This window comes from Ascaphus truei, chromosome 8 (genome assembly GCF_040206685.1).
Source record: "Ascaphus truei isolate aAscTru1 chromosome 8, aAscTru1.hap1, whole genome shotgun sequence".
NCBI lineage: Eukaryota > Metazoa > Chordata > Amphibia > Anura > Ascaphidae > Ascaphus > Ascaphus truei.
The window spans coordinates 28,491,286-28,515,471 of record NC_134490.1 but is presented as its reverse complement, the minus strand read 5'-3'; the positions used below and the strand labels follow the sequence as shown (position 1 = coordinate 28,515,471).

The 24,186-nt window shown below is 41.2% G+C and overlaps 1 protein-coding gene across 4 annotated transcripts in view; it reads left to right on the top strand.

Moving 5' to 3' along the window:
- LOC142501294 (uncharacterized) overlaps positions 1–24,186 on the top strand; it is a 210,523-nt gene that overhangs the window by 112,282 nt on the left and 74,055 nt on the right. For all 4 annotated transcript variants that reach the window (XM_075611022.1, XM_075611023.1, XM_075611024.1 and 1 more), the window contains exon 2: positions 337–499. In XM_075611022.1, coding sequence (XP_075467137.1) covers positions 365–499 — 135 coding nt within the window. In that variant the 5' untranslated portion in view covers positions 337–364. The remainder of the gene's footprint in view (positions 1–336; positions 500–24,186) is intronic.

Genomic DNA, 24,186 nt, shown 5'->3' with positions numbered 1-24,186 from the left:
TGAGGCGCAAGCGGCGAGCGCAGATCACGCATGCACGAAGAGCAAGTGCCGACCAAAAACGGGGGCATTTGGATACACTTCGGGACACCGGGACAGAGGACAAAAAAATGGGATGTCTGGTCACCCAATGTCTACCCCCAGCTTGTTTCAATCCCCTTGCTGTATTAGCCCCTACCACCTCTGTTGGAAGGCTATTCCATGACTTCACCTCCCTTTCCGTGAAGCGCCTATTCAGTTCTATTTTATTACTAATCAATTGCTGTCCATTTTGTTTCGGGAATATAAAGATGTGTAACGCTGCTTCTCTAACCACTGCATTTCATTTCTTTCATCTAGAAGCCGAGGCAACGGTTAAAAATGGGGAATGAGAACCACCTGTCTTTTAAAAAAGAAGATTAAACGGGAGTCTGGGATGAACATGCATCACGTCTCGGCTATACCAGCACTAGATGTTCCCTCAAAAGTCCCGAAGAACAAAGCCAAAGAGAGAGAAGAGCAGGTAGAATTGAATGACACATTGCTAATAACTGTGCCTGTGTTATGGCTGCACTGAAGTAAAAGTGCTCTGCTATTAAATCCCCTTCTTTGTCATTTCAATGATTCTCTTCTTTCAGCGTTTCGATTTGCAAGTCTTACTTTGAGCACTGTAACAGCAAATGTTACGGAATTCATAACATAGTTCTAAGAGATTAGATTAAAGATGGCAAAATTGCAGTAATTATGGTGGAATTAGAGTGTTTTTTATTTTATTTATTTTTTATTCACTTTGAACAAATACACAATTATCAATTCTAAGTCTTAAATGACATCTTCAGGATGGAAATAAAATATATATATATATATATATATATATATATATATATATATATATATATATATATATATATGCAAATGTAAATACAACTGTATGCTCATCTGCATGTCTTAGGCAGGTCTGCAACCCCGCCTTTCCCCATATATATGTATGTCCGTCCGTCTATATAAAAATATATATCCTGCAGAATATATATATTGGCCACAGAACGGTATCATCTATTCATTTTTGATTATTAAGCTCGGCTAACACGGTACGGATACCTTTTATTTATTTTTATATATATATATATACATATATACATATATATATATATATATATATATATATATATATATCTATATATCTATATATCTATATATATATATATATATATATATATATATATATATATATAGATATATAGATATATATATACAGTGTTCGACAAACCTATACATTTGCTCGCCCTGGGCGAGTGGATTTAACCCCCAGGCGAGTAAATTTTGGCCCAAGCAGCACACGTTTGGTACTAGGTGGCGAGTAGATTTTTTTGTGTGGCGAGTAGATTTTTTGGTGATTTGTCAACCACTGTATGTATGTATATATATATATATATATATATATATATATATATATATATATACATATATATATATACATATATATACATATACATATACACACTCACTGTTGGTTTTGTTGGAAATATAGGTATTGGAACTCTAACCAAAGACATTAATAGGGGTTGGAACTTGGTTCCTTTGACTATATACACTAGTATACAGTATTTATGATATACTAGCTGTCCAGCCCAACACCAGTTTTTCACTATCAGGATTTCAGAACGGAATATCAGTGCTATCCTCTTATTATTGTAGTACGTTGAATTTTATAACATGTAAAAACTGAACCATGAAATGCCACAATGTGTTTTACGTGCCTCTAAGATAGATTCGTTATTTTAAATGTTTGTGTATTTTGGACATTTTTTTTGGACCTGACTTTAGTAAAAAGGAGGCTGCTGCTCCCATGAATCAATTATAAGGGAACAGTGAGTCATTCGTAAGTGGGGTTAATTAAAAGCTGTGACGTCTTCTATGTATATGTGTGTAAGAAAACAGCAAGTCATTGGGTAATGCACCTAGTCAGAGCTTTGGTTGGATACTTGGCTGTGTACTGATGTAAACCCAGGGTGGTCAACTCCAGTCCTCAAGAGCTACCAACAGGTCAGGTTTTCAGGATATCCCTGCTTCAGCACAGGTGGCTCAATCAGTGGCTCAGTTGACTGTGCTGAAGCAGGGATATCCTGAAAACCTGACCCGTTGGTAGCTCTTGAGGACTGGAGTTGAACACCCCTGATGTAAATGAATGGGGTGTCGCCTTGTTATCTTGTGTTCTATTGTTTGGCTGTTGATGTGTGATGTTGTCACTGTCACACGTGGCCCAAGAAGAAAGTACTTAATACAACACAAAATTGCGATACATTGAAAACTCGGCAATGTAACACATTCTTCATCTTTTTACCCCCTTGGCTGCCACTGGGGCCTGCAATGTGTTCACGGTGCAGGGGTTATTTAGAACCTTATAATGTAACCTTTTTCTGCCACTGGGGCCTGCAATGCATTGCCATGCAGGCTCCTCTAGTAACGTAAGGGTTAAGGATGAGTGTGTTGTGTCTACAATCATCACAGTCCAATATCCCATAACCCACAATTAAGACGTAGTTTGGGGCTCCTAAGTCACACGACGGAGTTATTAAAGGGTATGCTACACCAAAAAGATTAATGTACTCTTCGTTTTTTTGTTTGAACTTGAAAGTGTAAGCCTTCCTGCCCGGCTCCTAGGGAATATTACACCGGTGCGCAATATTTAACTACTCTGCATAGTTTACCTCATTTCAGGGTGCTGGATTCAAGCTGCTGGGCAACGCGGTAGCAAGGGTAAAAATGATGGGCACCAGAAACCTTTGTAGTACCACTCCATTCTTTATTCATAAGCACATGCGCGCGCACGCACACATACACCCACTCTTTACATAGTTGTATGTTGCTTTACATCACTCTTGGTTACTTCTGACACGGTACTTCCCTAGGTGCTCACTCTTAACACATATACTTGACAGTGTTACTTGTACTGGACCAGGCCCCCATTTGGAGTAACGTCCGTTATACACCGTCGACTTAGGGCCCATACTGGGATCCTGCCCAGTTCTGTGCAGTTAAAGACAATAATAACCCATTCCGGATTGGGAATAGTCACTTCCTTACATCTTGAAGGGACTACACGCTGACACCCAGGAGCCCTCTGCATGTGGCCCTCTGTGGCGTGTCTGTTTCCCCTCTCTGGGAGATGCGTGTTTCCGTTAGCCATCTCATAGGCAGTGCCATTTTAGCAAGGATTCCAATCTGTAACATATTAAACAAGGGGGGCTGATCTCTCCTATTACTTTGGGAACATAATCCCTATCTCTCTTCCCCTGAGGTTCCTCTCCTCTTGTCCTCCAGGAACCTCCCTTCCAGAACCTTCGCCCTCTCCTATTTACTTCCCTGTGATGTCAGTATTCCTGTGGCAACGCAGGCCTGGGCCCTTGCAGCAAGCTGGTAAGCCCATTGAGGAAGGAAGGGTGGTTACAAAAGAGTACTGAATCTATGAACATTGAAAAATGTAGAATAGGAAGTCATCATGTTGACACTTTGGTGATGTCATATATGGTACAGGAAGTTCCAGGTATCAGACATCAGTAACTTGTAACACTACATAAATGGCAGGAAGATCCAATGTAACCAAATTAACTAGCAGCTTAGATAGTGGTACCTCTAGTACTGGGGATACATCCGTGCTAAATGAACTCTTATTAAAACGTCGTCTTTTTAAAAGACACTATTCAAAAACTTTGGCCCCCCATGCTATTGCCAACAGGTCCACAAATGACATCACAGGAGATGAGCGCAGGACAGCACAGAGATGCAGAACACTGAACATAAAGGGAACCCATGAAGTTCATCACTTTGTGTCATTTAGCCATTATTATTTTAGCAACTGAGACCGTTCTTGATATAGTAAACACAAAGCAATATTACATGAAAACATTTAAGTTAAACTTTTTCTTACTTGGAAGGCAGTCTGCGTTAACTCTTAGAGTGCCCTATGACGTACCCTGAATGTAATGAGAGCTGGTACTCTGGGGGGCCCAAGGACATGCAGAGTACGTCATGCTATAATTGTTTGTTTTTTAGCAGGAGATTGTGTTCACCGCTCCCATGGAGAGGTGAACGGGACCGGAACGGAACTGAAGTGTCCTCTCTTCCGTGCACCAAAACGATCACATGGTTGAGATCTGGAAGAGCGAGTGCTGCCGGTCTTCTGGCAACTCAAAGGGTTAAAGCGCAGAGACACACAGCGGTGGCCATCTTTAATAAGCTCAAGAGAAATGTTTTCAAATCAATATTTCTCCAAAATGAAAAACTATTCTGTTTTCCCAACAAGGCTTATATATGGGCAAGAGCGGCAACGAGTGATAAAGTAAAAAAGAAACATCAAATAGAAAACCATTGGTAACAGATTAACCAGTAGTCACCAATGCAAACATTTCCAATGATAATGTATGAGTAAAGCAAGACATTTTTTGAAAGCATAATTGTCATAGCAACTGCTTTCTGTTGTGCCAACATTTTCATGGCAATTCTAGCGTTCTATTGTAAGATTCTAGCAACTGCCAGCACAAAGCCTACATTATGGGCGTAATCAAGTTTTTGTGGATTTGTAAATTTAGGGGATGAGAGCAGTGGTTCCTGGAAATAAACATGCTGCCCTACATAATACAGAGTGTTTTCAAATCGCCCAAGTAAAAAGAGAAAATAGTTGTTACATTAAACCGTCATATATAAATCCCTGTTTATTTTGTATGTTCATGCTCTTCATTTGAATGAAGCTGAAATATTGCTGAGCCAGGAGACAGCATATTGAACAGTGGCCTAGATACTGTATCTGCGCATATATAAAGGGACCATCCCTCTTAGAACCAAACTGTAGGAATGACAGTGACATGCCTGTGTGGGTCACATCTGCGTGATTGATGCCTTATTTGTGGTCTTAGGAGGGGTTTGATTTCCCTCATGTCTTAGGACACAGTGTCTTCAACAGCAGTTTGCTCCGGGCAGCGCCTCTCACCACCTCCCCTTCATTTTATTAGCTCTCCGATTGTTGTCTTTTACAGAGATCCCTAAAAAGAAATGCAATTTGTAATTCTTTTCTATGGCAAACAAAGTCAGCCAACTTTTTGCTTTCAACGCCGTTACATTTGTTTAAAGAAGCTATATTATAATAAAGAAGCCCAGTTATATTGGGATTTCACCTTTAAGCCTATGCTGTAACTACCATTGTTGCACATGATTATATAACTGGCTCAATTTAAAGGGGAAATCCCACCATTTATTTGTTTTTGCCTTTTATTCATGTCATTGACCTCTTAAGACTGCGGTCCCAGTGCTTTCTACAGTGCACGCCTCGGTGTGCGCTGTGCGTACAAGCACCGCCCCTCAATGGGGCTGGGCCCAATACGCACCTTTTGCGTGGAAGGTGCAGCCGCGCGGTACGACAAGATTTTTCAAAGACGCTGAAATTGAGTTTGCAGTTTGCGACGGAGGCGTGGCCCCGCCACCGCCGGCGGTTCAGCCAATGAGGGTGAACCAGCCGTGTGAGGTCATGACCACGCCCCTGCAAACCCCCTGCCACGCCCCTCCCGTCGCAAACTCTCCCTCTCCCAGGACTGCAGATCGCGGGGGAAAGCGCTGTGCACGGGCCGGCCCCCCCACCAGACGCGCGTGCTACAGTGCTGACTGGGACCGCAGCCTTAGAAAGATTTAATCGCACTTAAAGTAAAATGGGGTTCCTGTTTCTATTTTCTTTGGGTCCATCTAATTCTAACTTTTGTGACGTCCGCACTATTACTTTACACTGAACGTCAAAGGTAGGTGTGGATCAACGTGTTGCCTGTATAAAGAACAGTTTACAAACAGCCTTATCACAAAAAAGATTGGGTAAAGATTGTAAAAACCCTTCAGCACATTTCATGGCAATGGAGAAATGAAACGTTTATACATCAATTAAACCCACTAAACTTGCCACTGCCATTAGTTCACTTTGTTCCTAGCAGGTGTTGTTCCTTCAACTTTAAATTACATTTCGTGTGAATTTTGTCTCTCCACCTTCCTATCACCTTTATCTTGTAACTGCGTCACTGACAACTTCACTTTGCTCATAATATCTCTAAATGCTCTCCGTGGGCTACGAACGGGTACCGCACTCCCATCATTAATTCTATGGGGTGTATGTATTCAGGCATTAAATGGACACCAAGGGGGTAATTCATTAAACTGCGACAGTGCCCCGATCAGCACCATCATAAGTTAAGGAATAATTCCATAGCAGAGCCATTTTCATCCTGCGTCTCTTGGTAACAGTGCGTCAAGGTACCGTGCAGTGATTTTGCCCGGTGTGTTACCTTGGGGGATATGTGAGTAGGAGCAGTTAAAATACGCACATATTGTAATAAGATGTATCAGATTCTGTATCTGCCTCTATTATTTCGTTTCCCTCTTCTTAGTGTCATGAACGCTGCGAACTAAACCAAGCACAAACCTTCCTTTTTTTTGCCCCCACAAATCCCGAGCCAAATGTATGACTCATCGATAACCAGCGTCTAACATTTCATTCAGCTACAAACAGAAAATGAATAAGTCAACTGCGGTGTTCCAAAGCACAGTTTGCCTGGAATTGATACACGGCCCCTATATAATATACTTTATACCAGGACAAGAATGGACTGCCTAATTGGCCTTCAGCCATACCCACACGGATGCTGGTCCTTGGGGAAGCATGGTAGTTGCCCATTGGGTACTTATGCGACTGGTCAACTGCTGATGGGTTAGCCATTTACTGCTGACACACTCACGGGCGGGTGGGGGTCAGCGGTGACCACTGGTGAGGAATTGTGGCAGAAAGATGGGGTATATAAGGGGGAATGGGTAGTGGGCAGTAATTATTCTAACAATTAAATTGTGTTACAGGTTTGTTAATGTACTTAAAAAAATAATTAAAAAAAAATATATATATATATATACTGAAGAATTCATTTATTCTGCACTATATATATATATATATAATAGATATAAATAATATTATAATAAATAATAATATAATAAATGAGTTCTTCAGTATTAGGTGATACCATTTTTATTTGGACTAACAATTTATGTCATTGGGTAAGCTTTCGAGAGTTCTCTTCCTCAGGTCGGCAATACTGATTAACAGAGGAATATGGCTAAAATAGTGTAAGGGAGAGCAATGTCTAATTAGACACATTTGGATAAATCAACCGAATCCTAGCAACGTTTGTTTTAAATGTGTAATTGATATTTACCTTTTGACTGGCAGACTAGGGAGGTTCTTCATTTAAAAATGATTGGTTAATAAAGTTGGTGCTGTGGCCTTTACAACCATACTCCAGCTGTCACTGTTTTTATATCATATAGGTTAAAACAGGGGTGCGCAAAGTGGGGGGAGCGGGGTTTACTGAGTCACCGCGCGCTTCCCGAAGGCATTTAAATTAATGCCGGGGGAGCTGCAAGGCCTCTGTAAACTTCTCCTTACCTTGGTTCTGACGCTCCTGGTGACAAATGACGCTGCGGGCAATTGCTGTGGCAACGTGATGCCAGGACGTCAGAACCAAGGTAAGCAGAGGGGGGGGGGGGGGGGGGGCAGGTGAAGGGGACAGATGGCAGGAGGGCGCAGGAAAAAAAATTGCAGTTCCCTGGGTTAAAACATGTGTACTATGCTGGACATTGTCATGGTTTTGTGTTCTGATTATGTGGATATTTGTCATTAGCTTGCTTGTCTAATTGAGCATTGACCAAGTGTCAGCCTCACATTGGTAGGTGCCTCGTCTAACTTCAGTTTCTAGGTTCATATATTAGATCTCACTATTTGAAATACAACATCTATAATGAAATTGCAAGGTGGACTGGAAGTATGTGCTTGCATGTTTTTCCACCACTGCAGGTGCAACCTCCAAGCTTGTAATTACTGCCAAACTCATGTGGACATTCTAGCTATTTCATCTGTCTGAGCAGAGAATTGTCTTTCAATTCATTCCCCTGTTACTGGAGGCAGAAATCAATGCCTTTTATACATTGATCGCAAACTAAACAATGCTCGGGAGAACTCGTTTTCAAGTGTTCATATAAACCTTCCACAAATGGCGTCCAGTTTTATGGCGGACGAGCTCTATGGGGCTACTGCTTGCTTGTATACATTTCAAAAATGTAATTTGAAACTAGAATGTACCCATGTTTTGTGAAGTATATTGATTTCTATGAAAATACATAATTCCTTCTCATTCGGATACAAAGACCCTTCATCAAAATGCTGTTGAACAGTCTTCCTTGGGCTGGAGAAGATTTTACTGCCATTCATTTCAGTATATGTGATTTTACTTGAACTGTAAGCTCTTCGGGGCAGGGACTAGTTTTTCCTAATGTTACATTTGTCTCAAGCGCTTATTCCCATTATGTGTTTTATTATGATGTCACGTACATTACTGATGTGAAGCGCTATGTATATAGCTGGCACTATTTAAATAAAGATATACAGCTCAACCCCCTTATAACGCTGTGCTTTGGGTCCAAAGAATCACATCGCATTATAAGCGGATCGCGTTAGAAATAATGTACAATTGTATGCATTGTACAATAAAGTATTTAAGATACATATCGTGTTGTAAAGTATTCATAAATACAAAAATTGGGAGCCACACTTGCATCGCGTAATAACGGGGTTGAGCTGTACATACATATATGTGATCTCTTCGCTTCATGGCATAAAAGTGGCAACACACCGTCACGTGACCCCGGGCACGTCGCTGCAAGCCAAGGTAAGTTAATTACAGAGGTAGAAAAAATTAGGGTGCTCAAACCCAGATGAAATCCATCCAACTTAGTGGACCATAGATCATAACCCTGGAGATACCAATGGGAGTGGGTGGGTGCAACATAGACTTGTAAGCATTAATGACAATTGTCAAACTTAACTATGACGGTCTAAACCCAAAAAGAAACCCACTCACGTCATCTCCAGGGGTGTTGAGCAGGCGTGCCAGCCATGAAGGATCCACAATCCAGGTGAAGGCAGAAGAAAAAGACGAATGGCGCACAGCCAGAGAGCCAGGTGTAGGATAAAACTGCTATTCTTTATTCGTGCATGCAGGAAGACAGGTAACCCCCTTGGGGGACAAAAACAGGAGCCTCCTACGCGTTTCGGACCTGGGGGTCCTTTATCAAGGAGTAACTAAGTTAATTACAGAGGCCTTGCGCATCCCCCCCCGGCATTTAATTTCAATGTTTTGGGGGAGAGAGTGCGGGACCTCTGTAACCCCTGCGTTCCACCCCCAGAAAATCTCGTGCCCTCCCAGTTTACGCTCCCCTGCTGTAGTGGATTAGAAGAGCACACACACACCCCTACAATGGTGCAGATCAATTTATGAACACCGTTAAAAGGGAAAAAGCTCCCACTCACAAGTTTAGTGCTGTCCACTATTGGATGTCTCCTACTCCAGCGGTGCGCAAACTGGGGGGGCGCAGGAAAATTGGTGGTGGTGGCGCGGGTGTTTACAGAGGCCCCGCGCTCTTCCCCACGGCATTTAAATTAAATGCTGGGGGAGGCGTGAGGCCTCTGTAACTCACTTACCTGCTCTCTGCGGGTCTTCGGCGACGCGTCGCCATGGGAACGCAGCTGCAAATGACTCCACGGGGTCATGTGACAACCCGCGTCGCCATGGCAACGCACGGCAAATGATGAGGCGGGGTCACATGACCCGCGACGTCATTTGATGCCGAGTCATTGGGAGAGGCGGGGGCACAAACGCTGTGGCTCCCGTGCAGGGGGGCTCAGCTCAAGAAGTTTGCGCACCCCTGTCTAAGGCCGCGCGTGTAGTGACGGCAACGCGTGACGTCACCCATCGCCGCTAGCGAAAGTTGTATTTCGTTTTACGGCGGAGTCGCGGGCGACCAGGTTGTTGATTGGTTCAGGGGCTGTCACATGAGGCTACAGCACCTGAAAAATCAAATATTGCCGGCTTAAAAAAATCGCATCGCGGACGCGGCAGCGACAATGCATTTGTTTTCGGGTGACGTCGCATCACCAGCACTATAAGCACAGCCTTACTCTACTGCTTCTGTTCTCCTGGGTACGGTCCCGTTGCACTGGAATGAAGCCAAGTCATGCACTCTGTCCTCTACTCTTTCGGGTTCACAGGGATGACCCTTCGTTGGTATGGAGATAGGTGCAGCAGGTCGCCAAAATCCTTTGGGCACACTGTCCTGCAGCAGATCATCACCCTACGTGTTTTGCAACCCTCCCTTTGCTTCTCAGGGGTAAGCGACTCTATCTCCTGAGGAAGCAAAGAGAGGCTTTGCGAAACGTGAAACGCGTATGGCAGTCTCCTGCTAGAAAACAGCCTGTTTCTGGCAACGTGCTGCATCTATCTTCATACCAACAAAGGGTCATCCCTGCGAACCCTACAGTGAAGAGGTGAGCACGTGACTCAGCTTTACTCCAGCGCAAGAGGACTCTACCCAGGAGAACGGAGGCAGCAGAGGAAGCACCAATGGTGGTGTACAACGCTGTGTCTGTGTGCTGCACAGCACTAACCTTGTGAGTGGAAACTTTTTAACGGTGTTAATAAAATTGATCTGTACCATTTGTAGTGGTGTGTGTGCTCTTCTAATCCACTACTGCATACAGGCCCAAAGGGGTCAGATTGTAAAACAAATTAGGAGTATAAGAGCCACAAGATTACTGTAATGCCATTTAGGATACAGTTTTTTTTACCTTCACTTTATTTGGTTTTTGGTCATGGAGGGGAAGCGGGTGAATTGATTACAGAAAAGAAAACGGGGAGGGCGGGGGATTGCAGAAAAGAAAAAAAGGGTAGGGAGGGTTGGATGCAGTGGATTCAGCATACATTTAGAGATGTATAAATACTTGCAATATGTTGAAATGAAATCATTTTTAAGCATGATATGGCCGTAGAAATAAATCTGTTGTTAAATAGTCCTTATACTCAACTTATACCTATATCACTTGTGCACCTGTCTGCACATGTGCATTACATCTTTAAGGCATACACAATATTAACACATTGATAAAAAAAAAATCTCTGGACTTCTACACTTTACTTAGAAAAGCATTAAAAAAAATCACAATATCAATAAACTGCAAACATGCTGGCAAAAAATCAATTAAGTATCTTATTTGATATATTTGGCAAATTCTAATTGTAATGTTTGCTTTGAGCCATCTTCTCCTAATGGAGTGTTAGCTCTGATATAAATCTATAATGCCTCCAACCCCAATCTGTATTTTATCAGACATTGCATAATTGTATGGAGTTTAGCATGTATAGATTAAAGATAACATAGCTAATCTATGCTTTTATATCATTCAATGTTTGCCACCAGTAGTGTCGTATATATTAAATACTAACACTATATGTAATTTAAACATACATTATTATTGTGCAGACAATGATTGAGAATATGAAGCTAACCAATGGTAGGATTTATTTGTACACCCTACAGTGCAAAATTAGCTTCCCAATTGTTATATTTAGATCTAAAATATATTCAAATGTTGTATCAAAATGACAATAGAGGCTCGTCCTATTTATTAAATCACATACGATGTTGGAACCTCCAATCTTTACTGTCATAGGGGACAGTATTGTTAGTACTGTAATTGTCACTTCTGTTAATAAGTGAGAATAAAGTTTTTTTATATTATATTAATTGTCCCATGCATGTATCAAGTACAAGTACCGGAAGAGAAATCTAACTGATATTCATAATATTAACTAATCGGATGTCCAATCGTTAGTAGATCCGATGCAGAGGAAACAAGGAGACAGAATGAGAAAGAGGCATAACCAGACTTCCCAACAAATGTCAGAGGAGGTATCAGTCTTCTTTCAAGAAGGCATTAAGATCAAATTCAATGTTTAAACCACTTGGAACCAGAGTACTAAGTTCGTAGATACAATATGATTCTCTTCTTGAAAGAAGATTGATTGGATCACCTCCTCTGCAATGGGGTGCTTCAATAGCTTTGTATATAAGACCCCTGGGATTTTGTTCATGAACTAGTAGAAAATTTTTAGACACACTGTGTGTGACCAAACCACTTTTTATATTGTATATGTGTTCATAGAACCTCCGCTTAATAGATGTTTTGGTCATACCCACGTTCTGCAGACCACACGGACAGTCTAAAAGGTAAATGACAAATATGCTATTACAGGTGATATGTGATGAAATATTGTATACCCGACATTTGATTGAAATGTGGTAGTTTTAACACTAAATCTACATGCTATGCACAAATTGCAAACATGGTATCCTACGCTGCTATGTGGCCTTCGCTTGTTTAATTGAGGGAGTGGACAGCTTGGAGATAATTTATTTCTTAGATTTGGTGCCTTGGTAAATATAATTTTTGGATGTTCAGGTAATATATTAACCAAATATTTGTCTTTTTTAAGGATTGGCCAATGTTTTCTAAATATTTTCCTTATTGTCTGTGCCATCTGATGGTACTGAGTTATGAAAGGCACCTTGTTCATTAGGCTATTAGCTCTATTTTTATATACAAGAAGGTGATGCCTATCCATTGATCATACCTGAGATTTTTCATCCAATTTTTCTGATGGATAATTTCTTTCTTCAAATTTGGTTTTGAGATCTGAAGCCTGAATGTTAAATAACTCATTTGTTGTACTATTAGGTTTTAATCTAATAAATTGCTCTTTCGGGATGTTATTGATCCAAGATGGATTGTGTTGGCTGTCCGCCATTAGGTAATTATTTAGGTTTTAGTTTGGATTTTATTATCAGATATAAATATTTCTAAATCAGGAAATTCTATTGAATGGCTGCTACTCTTGCAGGTGAATTTTACATTATTATCATTAAGATCTAAAATAAATGAATCTGGTTCTTCTGCACTACCTTCCAAATAAACACAATGTCATCGATGTAGCACCGCCAGAGCTCCACGTTTGCACTGAGTGGGCAATTAGACCAGATGTAATTTGTCTTCCCACATGCCAATGAACAAATTGGCATAACTCGGTGCAAACCTGGATCCCATGGCGGTGCCACATATCTGCAAATAATATTGATGAATGAAATGTAAAAAGTTGTGTGTGAGTATGAATCTGATGCAAGATAATCCAAGAGGCACTCCATGGTCCTATTGTGGGCCAGATGAGGCACATGGCCGGCCAAGTAAAGACCCCTGCTTTTTGTGCGAGCTGTATCTTTGTGGTGTATTCGTAGACTGGTTCAGAGCTCTTACTAAAACATATGGAAAATTAGTGCAATTATTTATTACACACTTTGAACTATTGGACATAAAAATCATACATGTGAGCTCTTTATTCCATAATGTGAGTTGTCATATCACATGATGCTGTAATGGTAACCAAAGGAATTTTCTCTGTGCCGACTTATCTATAATGCATATACTAAGTTTATTTGCATAGTATATATGTGACGATGGGGAGGATTTGGCCCAGGATTAAAGGGGTTACACCCCAATTGGCCACCTTCTAACCTCACCAGGGAGACAAGGGGTTAACTGGGCTGAGGCCCAGACATGTGCTTTAACCCTTGTCATAACCTGATAATGTACATTCCACTGTGCCCCTGTTTTATTGTTAATCGGTGTCTGCATCACACACACACTGGGATCCATCCGGGAGCACAAGGGTTAATATTTGTATAGTGATTATAGCCCTTTGTGTAACTTTCCCGCCTTTTCAGGCACCATTTTTCAGGCTCCCATAGGCCGCCATTGGAACTCCATGTCATTCAATGGCGCATCTTGCTGTTGAGTCCTGTTCCTGAGAAGACCAGCAGATGGCGTCCGAGAGGGAGAGTGGCGGTTTCCCATTGAAAGTCAATGGGCTCATTGACTTCAATGGAGAAATCCTCGAGAGAGCTTTCCAGGAACGAGTTGGCTGCCGTCCAAACCGCTTAACCGCAAAGCGGATACATTTTCAATAGGAGAGCTTTGATCACTTACAAGTCAAGTTCAACGACAAGTGGCGTGGGAATAAACAGTTCTAGGGCCCCTAGGAATAAAATTCTTTCTGTCCCTAGTTCCTAGACCTCCCCCCACTCGACCACAACCGGGTCCCCATATCCTGGACCCCGATAAGGGTCGAACCGAGAAGAGCGGGCCGCGCCATAGGTTCCAATGGCGGCGGCAGAAACAGCTCTGGGAAACGGCTAAGTGTCAAATGCTGAAACTTGGTAATCCATAGCTCCGGTTCCGGAGGGCCCAGCGGATCAGGGTTTGGGGTATCGGTGGCCACTGCTCCGGCATCGCTGCTGAACCATCCTTGACCCGCTTGGACCAACCCGATGGAGTATGGACCCCCTTGAAAGTTCTGGATTTCTCCCATAGACTTCAATGGCGGCCAAACCCCATTGACCGGCTACGGCGGAAAACCCCCATTGACTTCAACGGTGGCATCGCCCCGTTGAAAGTCTATGGCGGGGATTCCCATAGCCGCCAATGGCGGCGGTTTGCCATTGAAAGTCTATGGCGGCGGAACCCGTTGTTTTCAATGGGGATTTAGTGAAAAACCGTTATTTCATTTACAGCGGAGATTTTTGTATTAAAATGTAAAACGGTTTTAAGTGTATTTGTGTATCTCCGGTTCCCCAGGTCGTTGCAAGTCGCAAATTGGACCATAGGGTGTCCCAGTTCAGGCATTGAGAACTGGGGAGTTTGGACCTGCTGGACCCAAAGGAACCGGATATTTTAATATGTTCATGTTTTATCCAACATACTGTATTTCAAGGTATAGGTAAAACCCAGAGGAAATTCCTTTGCATACCAAGGTAGCATATGGCCAGAAAGGCGATCCAATGTCTAGGGCTCGAGTATGTTTCAAAGGATTTTGTCACCTCCACTGTTTGTATGAGGGCGGAGATTACTCAAACCAGAGCAGTTTTCAAGTGTTCCATTTCACACCTCACAACAAAGGGTTTCCTGCCAGATATTCCGTGAGGTAGACTGGCTGGCATTCCTGATGCAAATGGGGGATTACAGAAATGAGACCCCAGAGTGCTACTGCGCATGTACCCACTAGCAGGGGGGCAGGGATAAAACTGTGTTCCCAGGTTAGTGAGTGGCTGGAAGTAATTGAAAACCAATCACCTGTACTTAAGGTTAAGGACAGGACCACAAAAGGTATATAATCTGTGGTCAACCCTTTATCCTTTGTCTGTTCTATACCATCTTGATTGCTGAGAGAAACGCTATGCAATGTCTTCATGCCAGAGGTCTTTCATGTTTTTGGTGTCCTGATGACTATGAAGAGTGCTGTATGAACTGCCAGTCCAGATATGACTGCTTCATCATTTCCATTTTAAGTAAGTGTCTATATTTTGCTTGTTATTTGTACATTTTTGTGTGTTCACCTTTATCAAGGAATAAATTATATTTTATCATATCTAAGTCTCGTCCCAGTTCAGACCCAGTTATAAATATATATTATCTTTTATATATTTATGTGTGTAACATACAGCCTGCCACAAAGTCACCGTGACAATGTAGGACAATCATTCTTATCCAGTCATATATATTTGTTTTGAATGTATTTGTTTTCTTTCTTTTGGATTAAATGCATCTTATTTTGGCCTAGGACCGGTGGATACCATTGCACATATTCCACACGTAAATCATTGTAATTAATTTCTCTATGTTGCCTGATGCTGGTGGTCCCCAGCATCTGATCCACACTACTCTGACCTTGAAGGTCCTCCTGTGTCCTTGAATATTCGCCGTTGTATCCCATGGACAAGAATACTTTTCTAGTGGGCACAATGGGCCATATTTATGAAATGGTGCCAAGACATAAGACATCACACTTCTTTGCAAGAAACCTTACTGCCCATTAAAGTGTATGAGCTGCATGGGGTCTTCAGGCATTCTAGGGTGTCTTATGGCTTAGCACTGCTGAGTAAATATGGTTAAATATGGGAGGGTTGCAGCATGAATCCCCTTGACGTTAGCATAAATTGAGTATTTTATTTTGATAAACTTTATGAAACTATAATTAGACCAAATGTGGACTCAGATGGACTCTGTCTTTTAATGTGTCCAAATTAGCTATGTAACTGATTGCTTCTTCATACAATGCACTACTCTGATCATGCTTCTCATTGTTTCTGTTAGTTGTGAATCTTTCTCACTTGTCTCTTTGTCTCCATCTGAAAGTGACAGAGAACCAGCTGTGACTGGCACCAAGGTTCGCCACTAATTAATTTAGCATTTTTACAGTGTATTGTTTAAGAATGAAACTTCCTTCTCAGTTTATTTAGCTCATCCTCCCTTCCAATGTGCTGAAACAGCACTGGTTCTTTTTATTGACTCCTATTTGTGTGCATTTATATAGACTTTGTAAAGTAGAGTAATGCTTTTAATGTCATCGCTGTGAAAGCAAAATCAATAGAAATACAGACGTTTGTTATCCCTGACAAGCCTATGTGTTGATTCTGTGATGTAGTCTGTTAAAAAGATAATCCCACAAGAAAACTTGTTGCATATTATAAAAGAATTTATTTAATGTTGTAGCATTGAATTTGCCTTACATTTGTCTTTCTGAATATTGAAAAAAAAATACCACAAATATCATGTTTGTGTGAAATGTAAGTTTACACATCCTGTATAAAAAATAAGATATAACTTTTAATAATTTAACATAGTTCTTTTTAAACCCATCTGTTTTATAATTTTTTATTATTTGTTAAAACCGTCTCATGGCTGCAAAACTGGGGCACATATTTTGCAATAAATTGATTTATCAAAGGCATAAAATCCTATTGACCGTGATAAGATTTTTTTTTTTACTGACTGACAATATATTACTCTATTCCTGTACTGAGCTATTTTGATGTCAATTTCAAAGTTCCATCCAATAAAACCCCCCTTGTTCAATATGGTTCAATACGTGCTAATGATGATGATGAATCAGTATCGTTAACTGTGCCGCATCCTGATTCTCACTGTATAAATTGCGGCCACAGTTTGATGTGGGTATGAAATATTCTCCTTTTAAAATATTAACAAACCTCTCTGCAGCTTTTGTACACCGAGTTAAGCTGAGCAGAGTTCAATTTGCTAGTCTACTGTTTCAGAACAATGTTGAAATGGGACACCTCTCTGTTGCATATGATCTTTAAATGACTTCCCCCCCCCAAAACTGGGGCAACAGAAGTCTCCAATATTGGCACTGGCAGCACCTACACCCCAGAGAACAAAATCTGGGATGCTTAATGACACATTATCAAATAACAAGAATGGTGATAGTCTTGAGCTCGGAATATCTCATCATTTTTCACCTTGCAGTCATTCACACATTAACCCTGCAGGGGCTCTTAGAAGTTGTCCAGTGTAATTAATTTGCGGTTGGGACATGCATCACTCAAAGAAATGTCAGTGGGAACCAGTGACACCTTTTGGGAGAGTGTTGTCTGGGCCTGCTGCGGAGCCGTCCTACTGTATAAATAGTCTGTTTATTAGATCTCTGATAAATTCGTACTCTCCCGTTCAACATGGTGCGAAATTGAACACGTGTTAGCAATTATTAACTTCCAGTTAAGTGAATCAAAAAAGACAGTCTCTCCTAAATCTTAAGTAATCCAGCAGTAGTGGTTTATTTAATGGGTTAAATCGGTAGTAGTAGAAGAACCAGATTAAGGACCCTGTGAGGTTAGAAAACTTGTAACATTTCAACTACTTGTTGGTCCAATAAAAGGTATCATACTGTACCCGCTACTCCCTCTCTCTCCTTTGTTACTACATAGAAGTATTTTTACTATATATATGAAAATATATATATATATGTGTATATATATATACACACACATATATATATATATATATATATATATATATATATATATATATATATATATATATATATACACACTGATCTCTTCTTCCGGCGATGTTACAATGAATGAAGCAAGCAAAAGCTATACTATAAACAGTGTCTATTGGACTGATACCTCTACATATATATATATATATATATATACACATACACATTTTGCTTAAACTGTATTCTGTGAAATATAAATATATTTTTTTCTCTTCATGCTGATCACCTGTTTGACTTTTTTTGTAAACAAATGCTATGGGTGTTTTAAAAAATCTTTAACCAATTTTTTTGGTGATGAGATTTTATCAATCTACCGAAAAACAGTTTTCTTATTTTCTTTGTAAAGTAATTTCGATGCCATTATTAGTCAAACAGCTGATCCGCATGAAGAAAGAAAAAAAACATATTTATATTTCACAGAATACAGTTTAAGCAAAATGTGTAAGAGTGATCCATTCTTTTCTAAGGGAGCAAATTCCCCTAGTTTTACATTTTCTTTCCTTGCTACATGGGATTATCACGTTACTAGTGATGCCTTAACAATTTCCCACCCTACTGAATGAAGCTGAACTCGATACACTGATACCACAAGTGTCTTTTCCCAAGTTCAGAGTGAAGGCAAATTGTTTGTAAAGTGACCTTTAATTGTACAGAGCTGTCAAGGGTCCCTCACTCGTGACCGTGAGAAGAGACCTCACACATGCGTGAGTGTGCCGACTGCTGAAGATATCCAGACAACAGACAAAAGAATGAAGCAGTACACTGCTGAAATATTGAATAATTTTCAATGGAGCGCTGCTTCAATTGTGTGTTCCGTTCTCTAAAACTATTCCTGATCTATCTGTGCTTATCTAAAGACTTGCGTAAGGAGGACATTTGGTAGCTGAACGTGATGTCCCAAAAATTAACATTTGTTGCTTGCTTGCATTTGCAGTACACTATGTGCTCATTGGCATGTCATTTCCCAGAATCCCTTGCTGCACTGGAAGCACTGTATGCTATTAGCTAATGGTGAAAAGGAGGCGTTGCAGGCCTGAGACGTGTGTATGTGATCACAAGTGATATTTTCATTTGGAGTTCACTTCAGAAACGTGCTAAGTGGCGAGTGCTGCATTGTGTCCATTGTGAATGAGGCCGATCTTATTCAACTTTGTAAATATTTTCAGTGACTGCTTTTCTAGGCGGAGTTGATTAGTCATTATTTATTACTCCTAAAAAGAAAACTACAGCAGGGCCCCGGGTATACGGTGGGTTCCATTCCAGAGCCCGCCGAATAGTGAAAATCGCCGGAAAGCGGATCCGGCGATTTTCAGTGCTGCACATGCACAAACCAGCATTTTCGCCGTTCTGCGCATGTGCGACCTGCGGTCTGCACGTGCAACCTGTGGTCTGCGCATGCAACCTGTGGTCTGCGCATGCAACCTGCGGTCTGCGCATGCGCGCCGGGCGCACCCGCCGTTCTGCGCATGCGCGATTTTAAATTTAACATGGCGGCCCCCTTCTCTGTGCCGCCGTATCAGCGGATCGCCGAAAGCGGAGCGCTGAGAAGCGGGGCCCTGCTGTACAGACAAACCTGCTATTTGGTATAAATGTGGACGCCACATCTCCAAAATGACAAATTGTGTACAGGAGAACTACTAAAATGGTTCATTGTCTACATCAGGGCTCTTCAACTACGGTAGTAACCGGGTCAGATTAAAAAAAACATTTAGGAGTAGAGGAGCCACAAGCTTATTGCAATGTAATTTTATATAAATTTAAAGACTTGAAAATGTATATATTTTAACATTTTGAAGCATTTAAATTATCTGGAGTTGGCCACTCCTGATCTAGGCGATAAATGCAACTATTACCGATTGGTGTCACAAGAAGCAGAAGTTTGAATGGCTTCAGCTGTCAGACTGGGACCTATTCTAACCTGGGCCATCTTAACTTCTTGTTTCAACATTGCCCCTCATTCCCTCTAGACGGTATGCTTTCCCGAGCAGGACCCTCACTACCTCTTTGTATCTGTTTGTGCATGTTTGTCCTCACCTGTATGTAACTGTTCATGTCTTTCTAATATACATAACTCTGTACCCCATTGTACTGCGTGGTGGAATATGTTGGCGCTTCATAAATAAACGTTAATAACAAAATCTGTACCACATATATTTCCGTTACTTTAATAAACTGTGAACAACTGCACCTGGCTACTAGCAACTAGTATGAAATTAGCCGGAGCCGATTCCAAGGCCCTTAACAGGGCAACATTTGTCCTACTGGGTAACCAGTTGAGGGGCCCTGGGCTGTATCATAACATTTATCAGGAAAGACTAAAGAATCTCAACGTGTACAGCATGGAATAGAAGAGGGGAGGACAGGATGTATGACGAAAAACATTGAATTAAAATAAAAGGCATCCGCAAAGTACAGGACAGAAGCATATTTCAGAGACCGGGAAGTGCTAGAAAAAGAAGGTTCTCTGAAGTTATTTTACCAGAATCGAGAATTTCCCAACGAATTCTGTGATCTGGATGGAAAGAAAGGAAGCATACTTTGTATGAACTGGTTACATTGAATCGGACCATCAGAGGACAAAAGAGAGGAGCGTGTTTTTGCCTCACGATTATCATTTAGTTTAAAACATGCAGCGATATTGACTTCCAATGACCCCAAAATTGTGAGCATTAGGGCTATAGACACACAAAATAGTGTGTTTATTAAAAAGCACAAGGGGAGTGGCAAGGGGGAGAAGGTTTTTCTTCCCACTTTCCCTTTTCACCAGGAGTATGTGTCTGTGTTCGGGATAGGCCGTGTAAGATTTAGTATCTTATGTGGAGCAGATTATAAATAAATAGGCTTATTGACGTGAACAGTCCCTTCTCATCCTCCGAATGGCATATGTGACTTGGTGCTGACCGATACCTTTTGAAAGAGGAAGACCGTCACTGGGCCAAAGTGAGATAATGACGGTGGTATGTTTAATGGATTTATTATGTAGATGAATTGACCCTATTATAAAATATTTGTTATCTGTATTTATAAATATACATTTTTTTTCCCTTCAGCTTTTGATATCTTTATAGCGACTAAATGGTTTGGAATGGTTTTCGCAATCTTTACCTAATCTCTCTTGTGACGAGACTGCTTGTTAACAGATGCTTATAAAGGTAAATTTGTAAATTGTCAATCCAGACTTCCCTTTTGTTGAGCTGTTCAAACTAATTATGTTCCCACTATTTGCCAACAAGATAAAAGGGAAGAACAACCACCACTAGGTAACATTACAATTAAACAGAGTAGAAGAAAATAGAAACCCATTCATTTTGATGCAAGAAGTAAATAAGTCAATCATTTCTTGATTTAAACTTTCTAAGAAAGCCAATCAAATGAATGCATTGTTTTTATCTGCTTGCTAAGTGTTACGATCCCTTTTAATTGTCCAACATACATAATAGACCCAAATAGAGGTAAATCAGGAGGGGGCCAAGTCCAGTCCTCAAGGGCCACATATTGGGGATTTCCCTGCTTCAGCACAGGTGGCTCAATCAGAGGCTCAGTCATTGGCCTTTTGGTGGCCCTTGAGGACTGGTGTTGGCCCCTCCTAATTTACATCTATTGGGGTCTCTTGTGTATGTTGGACAATTAAACGGGATAGTAAGTCTTAGTAAGCAGATAAAAACCATTTATAAATGATATGTACAGTACAGAGCTTTTAAAAACTCATAGGTCTTAAATATGTATTTCAGTTACTGCAACATGCTACATTTTAAATAGCACGTTGTATACATTTCTTATGTCTGATGGTGATCTTTTGGGCACACAGTTTATGCCTTTGGGTGCCCTATGGACGTAACTACTACATCATGGGGTCTGGTGATCGCATTCTGTGCTGCTGTGGATCTGTCACTAAGTGGAACACGAAGGGAGGAATCCTCCACTTCCGTTGTGTGACCGCGAGTGCTGGAGGGGTCGTGGCACGAAGGGTCTATACCAAATATAGTGTGGCGGATTTACCAGTTACAGACGCAGCTTTTAATAATTAGTAAGCATTATCTACTACAAATTTTGGAAAGTTGTTTGTCTGTTTCCAGAGCAGTTAGACAGACCTTTAAGACAGGGGTGCGCAGACTGGGGGGCGCAAGATTTTCTAGCTGGGGTGCGGCGGTTACAGAGGCCCCGCGCCCTTCCCCATGGCATTTAAATTAAATGTCGGGGCAGGCGTGACATCTCTTACCTGCTGCCAGCCGGCTCTTCCGCAACGCGGCGCCAAATGACGCTGTGGGCTCATGTGATGCGTCGCCATGGCAATGCGTGTCAAATGACGCTGTGGGGTCACGTGACAACACATGACCCGCAGCGTCATTTGACACCGGGTTGTAGGAGCATGGGGTCGTGAACGCTGGAGCTGTGAGGCAGGGGGGCGCAGGTCAAAAACTTTGTGCACCCCTTGCCATTTTGTATGATGGTTCCTGAGATCAAGGAGCAGGGTTTTGTCTATGATTGGATATAATTCATATACGACATCAGCAATGACATTACTGATGACATAAGCAATGACATCAAAAATGACATCATCCCACACAAACCTCAAGCTACCACTTAATCTTGGTCACTCTGAAAATCCTATTTGCAACATTAGCAAAAATACAGGAGCTGCCAAAGTTCAGGAGCGCGAGATCATTGTTTGAGAGCACAATGCCCCACAAACACGCAGTGTTAGGCACGTTCTATAGTGCCGTGCGCGCGGATTTTTAGTTGGCTGACGTGAGTCAGCCTTTCTATACGAGGGCCGCGCGCCCGCACGGCAGGGAGAGGGGAGCCGACAGACAGCGGCGAAGATGAAGAAATTCATCTTTTCGCGATGCTGCCTGTGCTCAAATGTATGTATTAGTGTGTGTATGTGTGTATATATGTATGTGTATGTATGCATGGATGAGTGTTTGTATGTATGCATGGATGTGTGTGTGTGTGTGTGTGTGAGGGGGGGGGGGGCGGTAAATAATTGCACAAATAAAAATAAAAAAAATTATTAAACTTTTTTTTTTATTTAAAAAAAATCTTACTTAAGACTTCATTTCACTCACACAACATATACACACATACCTGCAGCTCCCGGCATTATATACAGGAAAAGCATGCGGCACGTGCACACGCGTTCGCATAGGAACGCACGGCCGCATCCTCTATATAACAGCCCTTAGAGGCTCTCGATTGAACACTTCAGGACCTCAGAGGCAATGCAACTATTACAGGCAGAGTTGTTGTTTTCGCAGCAGATTTCACATTTAAAAACAATCAACAAAAAAATGATCCATTTATAAATCTCAGTATTTTTTTTCTTCTTAAAATTGCTGAGCAACGCCGGGTACTTTAGCTAGTTATTACATTATAATACAAATAATCTAACATCCTATAATTAATTAAAAAAATATATATATTATTCATTGTAACATTACGCTGTGCTCCAAATACCACTGCCTAAACTGTTCTCCGACACAAGAGGAACGAATTTGGTGCAAAGCACTTTCACCGATTGCCGCTAAGGAATGCTGTATGAACTTGAACTTGACACGCTTCGCATTACCTTACAGCGGCAGTTAAAAAAAATCATTAGCGTAATTAGCATCAATTACCCTAAAAGTAACTGCTTCTTTTGTCTTGTGAAATATGATAATAAAACCCTTTCTGCGGGAACACTGGATTGGAACAGATCAGCTACTTATGTTTACCAGAATTATTTTGTACTGTACACAAAACTGACTGTGAGGACTGACAAACAGTCTTATCATCAAAAGCCACGAGATAAAGGTGGTAGATGCCCTCCACAGCATTTGCATACCATGGAAATGCTCAGTTAGAAATAAAATAAACATCAAAAAAGTCATGGTGGGTAAAAAAATAACAAATAAAAGCTCCCACCGCGCGGGGTACGCTCCCACCGTACAATAAATAAAAAGGGGGATTTTTTTTCTTCTTATTGCAACTTTCTTTTATTGTTTTACAAGTTAATACAGAAAAGGGGTGGGGGTGTGGGGAAGGGTTAGAGAAGGGAGCGAGTGTGTGGGGTGACAAAGGAATATACATACAGGACATTCGTTAGACATACATTTTATTCTTTAGGTTATTGAACACACTTCCATGACCTCACCCCGGCTATATTATTAGCAACTGTTTGTCCGCTCCCCCAGAAGCCACCCTGTTGGATCCCATGTTGTATCAAATTTTTCCATTCTACAGTTAAGGAAGGTGGTCAATTTTCCGTGAACATTATGTGCCATATTTTCTTAATAATCTGGGACAGAGTTGGTGGAGGTTGCTTCCCATTGGCTGCTACTGTATACAGCATCTGGTGGCCGCTAGGATCTGTGCAATCAATTTTTGTTGCGCCTTAGGAACATCC